We start from the raw sequence: 13,500 nt of genomic DNA, 5'->3' as shown, positions 1-13,500 counted from the left end.
TTGTGGCAGGCCTTGGGGCCTTGCTCTGGGCCAATCCCATTTGGATGGACTTTTACCCACGAGGGGACGGGTAACTCTGGATGCTTCATTTAGAAACTAGACTAGAAACTAGACTCTTTGTCTTACCTGTATTGTTTCCTAGTTTTATTAAAGTTCCTTCCCATTAAAGTCTCCTATGTTTTGTGTTGATGCGGCGGATGGCAGAACCCATGTAGAATAGGCAGGTTTGCGGGGTTTGGGCTGCCCCTCTCCCTGTCCTATAACAGAAGGAAGCTGGATGGAGCCAGAAGGAGACCTAGAGGAGGCACATGGAGCAGAGAGATGTGTGAAGAAACTGCGCTTACTTCTTGGTCTTGGACTGCTTGAAACAGGCATGGGTGAGAGACCCTTGAGGAGGTTAACAATGGCAGCTTTTGTCTTGATTTTGATTTTGCACTTTGCCTGGATGTTTCTGACCCCTTTCTATGGATCCCTGCGAGAAAGTGCTTTAGACTTGTGGCAGGCTTTCAGGCCTTGCTCTGAGCCAATCCTGTTTGGGTGGACTTTTACCCACGAGGGGATGGGTAACTTTGGGTGTTTGATTTAGAAACTATGTTTTTTGTCTTGTCTGTATTGTTTACTACTTGTATTAAAGTTCCTTTCCATTAAAGGTCTTCTGTGTTTTGTCTTGATGCAATGGATGGCAGAACCTATTTAGAGCAGGCAGTTTTGGGGGTTCTGGGGTGTCTCTCTACCAGATTCACCAGAGCTCCTGTTGAAGGGGAAAATAAATCTTTTCAGCTCCCTGCTGAAGGGTTTTAGGCCTGGTGCAATTAATAATCCAATGCAATTGTAATCAACAAGCTTTGCTCACTTAACAAATCTTTCCTTAGCAGACTAACAAAGTTACAAGGGCAGGCAGCCGGCCAAGTTAGTCTATCTTTTCAAGGCCTTCCCGAGATGTCTGTGTTCCTGCCATTTCCCATCCCCTTGTTCGGGAACTTTGTAGCAAATAGTGTTATCAATATAAGAATAGTTATATATAAAAGAAATTCTTTGTCTGTAAACAGGTGCTCAGACCTTACAGGGCTACCCAGGTCTGGGACTTCATGCATGACCTTGTTAGGGGGAAAGGATGTCCTAAAGCTAATTCCATACAGGCTTTGTGGACTCCACCCCCACTCCAGACCAAAGCCAAAAGACACTGGGAACCACAAATCCCATCACCACCAAAGGGAAGGTGGCTGGGACCTGAGGGTGGGGTTAAGCAGCCAGGTGTGGTATAAAGCCAGACACGTGGGCTTCATTTTGAAAGAAACACAATTTATACCATACTTTGTTAGCTTTAGAAATCTTGGTATCTGTCACCTGACTACTCAAGTATCTGTCAGTTTCCTACTCAGGTAAGTAACCCCATAGGGGTACTTTGTATGGACAAAATAAATATGTTGATTTCTACTGTCAGATGTTTTTGAGGTCCAATGAAGCAGTTGTTTGAAACAGCAAGGCATGGACCCTTCTGTTTCCTTTTCACTGAAGGTTCTTCCCTGAGATTGGTCTTGGGCATGATTCTTATTCATACCTGAACCTTTCTCATTGCATATCTCAAAGCAACTGTTGTGTCACTGAAGAGTTTTTCAGACCACAGATGAAACATTACCCCCTTTGAGGTGGTGGCGGTGGGTTCCAGGAAAGAAGCAGTATCTACTATGTATTTTGGGTCAGTGACTCTGAAAACAGTCATTTCCCCAGCTTGCTATCCTTATATGTGCTTATCACTTATGACTTTTGTTTTTCTTCTGCATCCAGGGGGCTAGGCTTCAAATTGTTGACTTCTGATATTGGCAGATTTCACAATGTGATGCAACTTCTTTGTTGTCAGTAGGTGATTTCTCCAGGGCAAAGACAAATTTCTAAAATCTAAATAAATGTGAAGAAAAGTAATACATTACTGATTGTTGTTATTGTTTAAGAGTGTGACTTTAGTGAGAAAATTATTTTTTAATTTTTAGTAAAAAAATAAGCATATAGTACAAAATATAGTACATACTTCAAAACAGAAAGATTTCTAAAATAACACAAAAGTGTCCATAACTTAATCAGATCCACCATTAACATATTGCCTTACTTAGTTTGTTGCCATTTTTTTTTGAACCATTTGGGAATAAACTATAGAAAACAGATCCCTTATTCCTAAATACTCCAATGTCTATTACCTAAGGACATTCTCTTTTTTTTTTTTTAAAGATTATTTATTTATTTACACAAGCACCAGGACAGTCAGAAACGCAGGAGGGTGAGAGAATTCACCAGAGCCAGAGTGGGGAACAGAATAGGCAGACTGATGAAATACACTGCTGAGGGAAGCAGCAGGCCAGGCAGGAGAGGTCTGCGTGCCATGTGGGACCCTCGCCAGCAGCCGGGGATGGAACCAGCTCTGCAGAGGCTGCACGCAGTTTCGCAGCCTAGTGCTCAACTGCTGCACCACCAGGGGAGGCCCAGGACATTCTCTTATATAACCACAGTGTCAAGGAAAGGACATTTGACATCAACACATTTTTGAACAAAATTTAAATTTAGTTATTTGTCATTTAGAGCAAATATTTCCCTTGGTCCAGGACCTACACCAGAAAGATGTGTTGCATTTATTTGACATGTCTATCTGGTATCCTATAATCTAGAATGGCCTTACCGCCTTCTTTGTCTTTCATGACCTTAACAATTTTGAAGAATATGACCTATTTATTTAGTAAAATGGTCCGCATTGAGTCTAATGTTTTCATGATTTGACTTCAGCAATACCTCAAAAGAGTTGTGTCCTTCTCAGTGCATCCCATCAGGAGGAATGTGATGTCATTTTGTTCCATTTTTGGTGACCATTTGGTTAAGATAGTGTCCTTCAGCTTTCCCCATTATAAAGTCTCTGCTTTTTCTTACATGGATTAACATGTACTTTGTGGGAAGACACTCAGAGGCTATGGAAATATATTTCTTTTTATCTTTAGGCACTAGTTATAGCAACCATTCATGATTCTTGCCATGACATTTACAAACTAGTGAAGGAAACATACAGTCATGTGCCTCACATTGACATTTCAGTCCATGACAACCTCATATATGATGAGTCCCAAAATTCTAGTTGCTTCTCAAAGTCATCCTCAACTACACCCAAGTTAAAGTTGATTGCCATCTCAATCATACCTTCAACGTTCAGTACAGTGACATGCTGCACAGGTTTATAGCGTGGGAGCAATAAACTATACCATCCAGCCTAAGTGTGCAGTAAGCTATACCATCTAGATTTTGTAATTACACTCTATGACTTTTCCACAATGATGAAATTGACTGACAAAGCATTTCATAGAACATATCCTTGTCATTGAGCAATATATGATTATATTGAGTGTTCTTTTTTTGTAAAGATTGCAATATTTTTTTCTAGTAGCAGCATTATTTCACTGACCATCCAAAACCACCCACCATTCCCACACAAACCATGTCCTGTTCTCTCATCCATAAAAAGGGACAAAGAGTATTTCCCACAATAAAATAACCAGCACAGTGGTGCTTAGATGTGATGCCTAAGTGTTCAGACCTTGGTCTGGATCCAAGGACCTTTAAATCATGTGATATTGACTCACCTGATCATGTTAGAAGAACATTGATGAGCTAAAAATTGGAGAGAATTTATGTATGCACCAGCCCCGTATGAAATTGTTTTCAGCAGGCTACCCACATGGCAGTCTTCTCTAAACATTGCAGTCAGATACAATAGTTAACCTTATCTAAATATGTGTTAGGGCCTCCCTGGTGGTGCAGGCATTTGAGCACCACACTGTGAAGCTGTCCGCAGCCTCTGCAATGTGGGTTCATTCCCAGCTGGCCAGGGAGAAACCCACATGGAGCAGCAGACCTCTCCTGTCTTGCCCACTGCTCTCCTCAGCAGTGTATTTCGTCAGTCTGCCTGTTCTGTTCCCTGCTCTGTCTCTGGTGAATCCTCTCACCCTCCCGCACATCTGGCCTGTACCCCAGTTCTTGCATAAATAAATAAATCTTTAAAAAAAAAAATATGTCTTAGGGCCTCCGCTGGTGGCACAGTGGTTGAGCGGTGGGCTATGAAGCTGCCTGCAGCCTCTGTAGCGCCAGTTCGATCCCCGGCAGCCAGTGAGGGTCCCACATGGCGCGCAGACCTCTCCTGACGCACCAGCTGCTCCCCTCAGCAGTGCCTTTGGTCCATCTGCCTGCTCTGCTCCCCGCTCTGGCTCTGGTGAATTCTCTCACCCTCCTGTGCTTCTGACTGTACCCAGTGATTGTATAAATAAATAAGTCTTTAAAAAAAAAATATGTCTTAGTAGTGACATACTTCTAGAAACATACTGAGCCCTACATGTCCACTCTGTGTTGCCTTTGCTATCAGGTTTCCCCCGGAATCTTGACTGTATGGGTTCTTACCACGCAGTGCCAGATACCTTCCATGCAGTACCTCATTTAACCCTCACAGTAGACAAGTGCACCTGTTAACCTCAGTTTGCAGGTAACAACAGCTGTCTATAGAGATTAATGGTTAGTAATTTGCCTAGGTTCCACTTAGTATTAGTAAGAGACAAATCCTGGAAGGGAAGCTGGACTGAGTCCAGAACCTTCTGTTTTAACTGCTATGTTATTCTCGTGCAAAACAACCCCAGAGATTGTTCTTGGAAGGGCCAGAATTAGGGTGAGTAGGGTGAGGCACTTAGGACGCAAAATTTAAAGAAACCCTCACCCTCAAGTGCTTATGTGCACAACATTGAGAGTGAATGCCCCCTAAAATTTGCTCCCTAGACTCTTTCTTATTTCACCTTCCCAAAACCAGTTCTGGGGAGGATTGGTCAGTTCCTCCCTAATTCATTGTGCAATAATTCATATATACTCTTGGGATACATGGGAATGTAGGGATTTCAGTTTTCTTTATTTGACCAACAGACAGGCTAGCCAGTTTTGAGCCTACTCCATTCCAAGCATAATGCTAAACACAGAGGAAAGAGCAGAGATTAAGATGAACCTTCCTCTCCTATGGCTTACAGGTACAAGCAATCATTTCTGATGGAACTAATATGACAGGGCAATGCTTGGGCCTTCTTAAGAATCTTCTTAACTAAGCATTAGCACATTTTTTGAGGATTTCCATGCACACACATAGATTAAACTTTCCTTTTTGACAACCTCATTGCTTTTCCATCAGATTTAACTTTTTGTGTTTACTTTGCTTGTGGTTTACTTTCCCCACTAATAGAATGTGCACTGCTGGGTACTAGTTCAGTTGTGCTTCCCCTAGGATTTCTTTCCAGAACATAGCTCTTGACAAGACTAGATTTCAGAGATATGGATTTAAAATTTAGCCTTGCCACTTATTACGTATTTAGAAAAGTCACTCATGCCCCGGGCATTTCATCTGTGAAATGGGGATATGAATACCTCATTTGCAGAGTTGTGAAGATGAAATAAAAACAATTTAAATACCTATAAGGCAGATAGCTGTGTTCAGCAGATGCCCATTGTCTACTCTTGTTTCTTTATTGGTCTACCCTTGTCCCAAGATTATCCTTCCCAGGGGTCACACTAAAGTGATACAGGCAACAATCACTCTTTCATCACAATTAGGTATCACCCAGGCAACAGACACCACGGTAGGTCTTTGGCTGCCGAAAGTGTTCTGGCTTTCCTAGTACCTGCTGTAGAGTGGAAGTGTCAAAAAGTAAAATCTAACTGAAAGCACATTTTGTTGGAAAACCAATTTGAAAGTATTTCTCATTTCAAATACAGATAATTACTTTTATTTCCTCTCTTGAGTGATCTCAATAATTGGAGTTGATTAAATAGATTAAGCTCTGTAAACCTAGCAGAATAACATTTTTAATGTATTAAACTACTTCAAGACATAGAAACAAATGCTAATGTATAATATATGAAATATTTCCCAGGGGAGGACAGCAGGGAGCAGCTAAAAATCACACAGTGGCATAAAATACATTGTTCTCAACATGGAACGAGTGCTATGCACAACTTTTAAAAATTCATTTTACTCTTTTTGGAAATGCTACCCCCCAAAAACAAAAGTCACAAAAAGCGACTTTATAGAACTACATGCATAAGGCAACATCTGTTTCTATGCCTTTGAATATTTTTACATTCATATTTTCAATAAATTTGAAGGGACTGGCATTTTCCTTTTTCTTTCATGAGCTTATCCAAGCCCAGCTCATGGGTTCTCACTCTATATGCCAACTCTTGGGGAATGGAATAGAACAGAGAAACCATTTGACTAAACAACCCAGTGATGTGGTTGCCACACAATGGTTTAAAGCTTAAAATTGAGTTTGGGAGACACTATAGTGAAAATAACTCCAACTCAGAGCAGTTAAGAAACTGGTTCTTAAGCCCTGGCATAAGCTATTTTTCACAAATAATAATTCTGCATGACTGGAGAATGATTTAAAATGTAGTCTTGTAAAATTGAAAGCATCTTTTTCCTCATTTCCTCATCACCATTTCTAGTTGCAAATTGAACAATATCAGCATAGTAAAGTGATAGTTCCATAAATCAAATCAATTCTTTGCTGCAAAGTAAGAGTCTGAATTTTCGTTAGTTCTAAAAACTCTTAAGTATAGGCTTCAGATAGATAGCATTTTAAGGTAAAACTTCTCTGAATTTGACCATCATTTTTGAATTTCAGTCGTATGACTGTGCATTTACTCTAAGTAGGCCTATTTTTTTCCCTTTATTTTTTTAAGATTTATTTATTTATGCATACAAGAGCTGGGGTACAGGGCCAGTGTGGTGGGCGGGGCGGGGGGGGGGTGCGGGGGACAGTGAGAGGACTCACCAGAGACAGAGTGGGGAACAGAACAGGCAGAATATACTCCTGAGGGAAGCAGCAGGCAAGACAGGAGAGGTCTGCTGTGCCATGTGGATTAGCTCCCTGGCCAGCGGGGGATTGAACTGTGCTGCAGAGGCTGCAGATTGCTTCATAGGGTTGCTTCATAGTGCTGTGCTTAACCCCTTGCGCCACCAGGGAGGCCCTATTTTTTTTTTCCTTTCAGTAGATGTGATACGAGAAGGGAAGGGACAGATCACCACTGTGCCTTTCAATGCACACTGTACAGTGTGCTTTTAAATGTGCCGGCACTATTCAGACTTAATGCTACAGTATAGGGGCAAAAAACACATCTGATTTTTGCATTTTGAAATGTTTAAATCATAACATCTGTGATTATAAATGACAGAAAAAAAGATTTTTCTTTTCTTCCAGGGAGTAGAAATTGTTCATAACCTTAAGTTAGTGTCTTAAATTTATGAAAGTTATATAATATCTGGTTTCAGAATTTGGTTTCTTCTAACCATTTTATAATGGGAGTTTCCCAAATTATCTGCTTTCTATTTATCTGCACCTCCCTTGGCAACACTAATCAGACTTTTACATTTGATAACACAGTGACTACTTTGATGGCTATCACAATTATGGAAAAGAACTGATAAAACAAAATGAAAGCTTGATGATGCTGATAAATTGTGAGGACTTGAAATGGAGGTACATGAACACCCAGTAAGGGAGAAGTCAGAGATCACCCCTCCCATTGCACCAATATGGGGGTGAAAGTTGAGAGATGGAGATGGGAGATTAGAGAGATGCACCTGACTCCCAGGCCAGCCAGGCAGCTCTGCCTTTCAGTATAAGCACAATAGATCACTTGCTCAACAGTAAGCATCCCTGGCCACAGGTAGAAAATATGTACTTAAAACAAATATAAACCACTGTTTAGAGATCATTCTGCTTTAAAAAAATTTTTTTAAGATAACTATTTTATTATAACAACAAATTTACTACAAGTCAGGCACTACTCCAGGTGTTTTAAAATATAATAACACATTTTGTCATCTCGATAATAGGATATAATGGATCCTGTTTATCCCCATTTTATTGATGAAGAATCTGAGGCACAGAGAGCACCGTAATTTGCCCAAATTCATATGGCTAGTAAGTCAGACATCAGCACACATTTTCTGTAGAGGGTGAGGTGGTAGATATTTTAGACTTTGGACCTCCGGGTCTGGCACTACTACCCAATCCAGCTCTCGTGGAGAGACACTAGCCCTAGCTGGCACATAAAGAATAGGTATGTTCATATTCCAACAAAATTTTACTTGTGGACATTGAAATTTGAATTGCACAGTTTGCCACTGTACTGAAATATTAATCCTTTTTTATTTTTTTCAGCTATTCAAAGATCTAAAAATCATTCTTAGCTCTCCAGCAGTATAAAAACAGAGCACAGGTAGGTTTAGCGTTGAGCTATAATTTGCTGCAGTACATGGTAGAACAAGGATTTGCGCACAGAGAGCATGGTTCCAGCGAGTCTGTGAATACACACACACATACTGTATGTCATGATAAAAGGAAACGATGATAGTTACAGAAAATTCAGCGAAGTACAAAGGAAAAATAATGAGCACCCATAAAAACACAACCCACAGGGCCTCCCCAGTGGCGCAGCGGTTGAGCGCTGGGCTGCGAAGCTGCCGCAGCCTCTGCAGCACCGGTTTGATCCCCGGCAACAGGAGAGGGTCCCACATGGCGCGCAGACCTCTCCTGCCGCCCGCTGCTCCCCTCAGCAGTGTGCTTCGGTCCTTCTGCCTATTCTGCTCCCCGCTCTGTCTCTGGTGTATTCTGTCACCCTCCTGCGCTTCTGACTGTACCAAGTGCTTGTATAAATAAATAAATCTTAAAAAAAAAAAAAACACAACCCAGAAATAACTACTAGTATTATTTGATATTTTCTTTCATTCTTTTGTCCACTGCACGCAGTATTCAATTTATTTATTTTTGTTTTCCTTTAGCATAGCATCTTCCATGTATCACATAAGTGAAAATTTCAATAACTGATATATAATGATTTATTTTAATGTACCAGAAGCAATGGCTATTTTAAAAGAATCTTACAACTAATCATTTCATAAAGCAAAGAATCCTTTATTTAAGTGAGCAGCTGGTGACCTTTCCTTTTTCTATCCTATATTTGGGTTTCTTTGGATTTTCTTAAAGCAACTTTGTCTGCAGACAGGGATGGAGTAGAAAAACTTTGTAATCCACCAGATCCGAATTTGACTTTTCATTGTCCCTTTCCTAGCCAAATGGCCCTGAGGAAACGGTCACCTTCCCCACACCTTAATTTCCACTTGTTCCAAAAATAAACCACAACCATCAATGCACAGTAACGACCTGGGACCTGACACAGACCAGCAGTCATTTGACAGACGTCAGCCCCTGTGTTCTCTGCACCCCCACCACCCTCAGTCCCTAACACCACTCACAGGAAATAGATTATTTCCCTCGTGATTGTAGAGAAATTGTCCTTTTCTGTTTTGTGCTCCAGAAGAGTATTCTCCCTGGAGTGCAAATGGACAGGCAGACATGGGGAAACTCGAAGTATTAATGAGGTGACCTGCCCTGGAAGCCTCCACCTGTCCCGCCCCTCCTGCTCCACCCCAACCAAGAGGTTATTAATGAAGTTTCCGAACTGGGCATTTCCCAGGTTTCTACAACAGCAAGTGGCATTCAGGTGTCAGCAGAGGCGGCGTTGATTTTCACAGACACAGAGGACGTCTAGGCGAGCCATCTGGGAACCCCGAGTCCAGCCAATTCCCCCCGGCCAAGAGCTCATGGAGCTGGAGCAGGTGCCCGCCTCCAGCGCCGAGGGCTACAGCAACGCCGGCTTCCAGGTGAGCAGAAGTGTTGTCCTCGGGTACAGACCAAGGAACCGGAATTAACGCTCTTTGCTTGCCTCCTTGGCAAGTTTCTTCACTAAAGTAGTGAGGTCTTAGTTTCCAACACGATTTTTAATGCCACTCTTTAAGCTAACTATTGTTTTTCCTTCTTGGGTTGATAAACCTGAAAAGCCTCTTTTAACTAAGCTTGTTTTAATCCTGATTTGCCCTGTCACTCAGGGGGAAAACCTGCCTTTGCTTTTGTTTCTGACTCACAGCAGGGTAGGGTGTTTACTTGCAGCCACTTAAAAAAAAAAAAAAAAAAAACTGGTAAGAGGGAAAGAAGAGGGGAAACTCAGATGGTCATTAACACCTAAGGGCTCCTTTCTCTGAAACCTGTGCTCAGGGTCCCTCTCCAGGAGGGTCCACCCCAGCTGAGGTGGTTTATGCAAAGCAGCTTCAAGTCACCATCAACCAAACTCACTGAGTGATCACTGCTGTCTGGCTGGGTTGGGTGCTGGTGCCGAGGGGGCAGGGAAGAGGAGTCCTATCGCTTGGAAACCCCAAGCTAGCTTCTCACAGGGTCTGGGATCAGGAGCTCTCAGTGCTGTTCCTAGGTGAGCGCCTTTTCCTGATCTGACCCTCCTCATGGGAGCCCACAAGAACAAGTGTCTGCAGCCCCTTGAGCTTCAAGGTCACTGAACAAGCAAAATAAGCATTTAGGTTCTGTAATTGCAGTAACATTGGCATAGACTTCAAACCCAGACAAATTGAGTACAAAAAAATCTGAGGTTGGAAGTAACTATGCAAAGCAGAGAGGAAGAGAATTGTTTCTCCTTAACTTATTAGTCAGACAGGTCAAGAATCACACTAAGCCTGTGGAGCAGTTTTGCGCAATGCTCAAGACAGGGGTAACTGTAGCCACCCTTTTTTCTAGATGCTTTCTTTTTTCTACAAATATATTAAAACAGGGCCTCCCGGGTGTGCAGCGGGTTGAGGGCTGCGCTGTGAAGCTGTCCGCGGCCTCTGCAGTGCGGGTTCAATTCCTGGTTGGCCAGGGAAATTTCCACATGGCATGGCAGGCCACTCCCATCTCACCCACTGCTCCCCTCAGCAGTGTCTTTGGTCCATCTGCTGTTCTGCTCCCCGCTCTCTCTGGTGAATTCTCTCACCCTCCTGTGCCTCTGACCTGTACCCCAGTTCTTGTATAAATAAATAAATCTTTTAAAAAGATATATATTAAAATATATATTAAAATATATATATTAAAATAATATATAATATATATGTATTTTTTAGGCATACAAAAACTGGGGTATAAGCCAAAGGTGCGGGAGGTGAGAGGATTCACCAGAGACAGAGTGGGGAACAGAACAATCAGATAGACTGAAGTACACTGCTGAGGGGAGCAGAACAACACATGACAGCAATTTGCTGTGTGAAGGAAGTTAGGAAACTCTTTACTCATTCTTCTTCAAGTCATTATGAGCCTACCTAGACCTTCTTTTTTCCGGGGGGAAAAAAATAGGCTAGATGACTAACCCAAGACACTTCCTTGACGTCTCTGAGGATTTAGGGATTTAGTTTTTTCCTCATTCAAGCATGCCCGAATGTTCCCTTTAAAAGAGAAAACCCACTTATTCATCAGTAGGTAAGGCAATGGAAAGAAAACAAGAAATCACTGATAGTGTGGATCAATGTAGATGTGTTATATAGAATATATATTATTCAATAATATTAGCCCTCAGCAAATATCTACATATATTATACATATGTTGTATATGTATATGTAATACTTATATTGTGTTATATATAATACATGTGATATATTATAAAATTATATATGATATATAATATATAATAAATACATATTCTAATACTTTTTATAATTTTTTACTGAGGGAACATTGGTTTACAACATTGTATGTGCAATTAATTGTTCTGATGTTGTTTTTATTTCTGTAAGGTTGGTAATAATGGTTTATGTTCCTCCTGATTTTAGTTATTTGTGTCTTCTTTTTTTGTCAGTTTAGGTAGATTTGTCAATTGTTGTTCCTGTCAAAGAATCAACTTTTTGTTGCATTGATTCTATTGTTTTTCTAGTCTCTATTTCATTAATCTCTAATCTTCATTTTCTTTTTTCTGTTAGCTTTAGTTTAGTTTGCGCTTTTGTAGTTTTTTACAGTGGAAGATTCTGTTATCGATTTATATATATATTAAAGATTTATTTTATTTATGCATACAAGAACTGGGGTGTAGGCCAGAGGTTCAGGGGGTGAGAAGATTCACCAGAGATAGAGTGGGGAGCAGAACAGGAGGATCTACTGAAATACACTGCTGAGACAGGAGAGGTCTGCTGGGCCATGTGGGTAGCTCCCTGGCTGGGGATCAAACTCATGCTGCAGTGGCTGCTGATAGCTTGATAGCGCCATCTTTAACCCTGCACCACCAGGGAGGCCCTTGACTTGCTTTTTTTTTATGCATACAAAAACTGGGGTATAAGCCAGAGGTGCAAGAGGTGAGAGGATTCACCAGAGACAGAGTGGGGAACAGAACAATCAGATAGACTAAAGTACACTACTGAGGGGAGCAGTAGACGAATCAGGAGAGGTCTGCTGCGCCATGTGGATAGCTCCCTGGCCGGGGATCGAACTCGTGCTACAGAGGTTGCAGACAGCTTCACAGCACTGTGCTCAAACTTGATTTGCTTTTAAATAAATTTATAGATATAAATTAGGCCTCTAATAGTCACAAGACAGGGAGATTACTGCCCTCCAACAACTTTTTTAAGTAACAGAAGAGGTCACATCCTTTCTATTTTTGTCTCACTCTGCCCCTCCTCCCAACTCCTTTACCAGATCGTTAGGGTGATGGATAGAGACAGGGGAGTGAAGCTCAGAGGCAAAAGCAAAGCACTATGAGAAGTACAGAGAATACCAGGTGGAAGGGAAAGTGAAGTATGGGTGGTCAGGAGCCCTAAGAGCTTCCCAGAAAAAAAGAGGATCCAGAGCTGATAGCTGCTTACTTGTGTCGTCCTATTTATTGGTCCTTTATTTCTTCCTGTAGTTTTGAGTTATTATAAGTATCCTTTCATCTCAGCTTGAAAGACTACTGTAGTTTTTCTTGTAGGAAACACCTGCTAACAATGAAGTCTCTTTTTGTTTATGTGGTCTTCTCCTAATTTTTGGAGAATACTTTTGCTAATTAAAGAATTATTAACTGAAAGGGTTTTTTTTTCTTTCATCACTTTGAATATGTTGAATATGTATGTCATCTCACTGCCTCCTGGCCTCCATAATTTCTGATGAGAAATCAGTTGTAATCTTATTGAGGATTCCTTGTGAGTTCCCTTTTGCTAGTTTCAAGATTCTCATTTTGTCCATGACTCTTCAAAGTTTGATTATGATGTCTTTAGTTGCGATTCTCTTTATGGTTTTGTTATTGTTGTTGTTTTTAAAAGATTTATTTATTTATTTTATACAAGAACTGAGGTACAGTTCAGAAGTGCGGGAGGGTAAGAGAATTCACCAGAGCCAGAGCAGGGAGCAGAACAGGCAGACGGAGCGAAGACACTGCTGAGGGGAGCAGCGGATGAGGCAGGAGAGGTCTGCTTCCCCATGTGGGGTTCTCCCTGGCCGGCGGGGAATCGAACTGGCGCTACAGAGGCTGTGGACAGCCTCGCAGCGCAGCGTTCAACCGCTGCTCAGGAAGGCCCAGTTCTCTTTATGTTTATTCTATTTGGATTGCATTAAGCCTCTTAGATATGTAGATTAATGCTT

At 41.4% G+C, this 13,500-nt stretch overlaps 1 protein-coding gene across 1 annotated transcript in view; it reads left to right on the top strand.

Annotated features, from left to right (window-relative positions):
- The first annotated feature begins 1,020 nt into the window (after window positions 1–1,020).
- Window positions 1,021–13,500, top strand: part of SLC28A3 (solute carrier family 28 member 3) — a 59,636-nt gene continuing 47,156 nt past the window's right edge. The window contains exons 1-2 of the mRNA XM_037494024.2: window positions 1,021–1,382; window positions 9,550–9,736. Coding sequence (XP_037349921.1) covers window positions 9,677–9,736 — 60 coding nt within the window. The 5' untranslated portion in view covers window positions 1,021–1,382; window positions 9,550–9,676. The remainder of the gene's footprint in view (window positions 1,383–9,549; window positions 9,737–13,500) is intronic.

Source organism: Talpa occidentalis, unplaced genomic scaffold (assembly GCF_014898055.3).
Source record: "Talpa occidentalis isolate TD23 unplaced genomic scaffold, MPIMG_talOcc4v2.1 talOcc4.7, whole genome shotgun sequence".
Taxonomy (NCBI): Eukaryota; Metazoa; Chordata; class Mammalia; order Eulipotyphla; family Talpidae; genus Talpa; species Talpa occidentalis.
The sequence above is the reverse complement of the archived record's forward strand: the minus strand, read 5'-3'. Positions and strand labels throughout refer to the sequence as shown.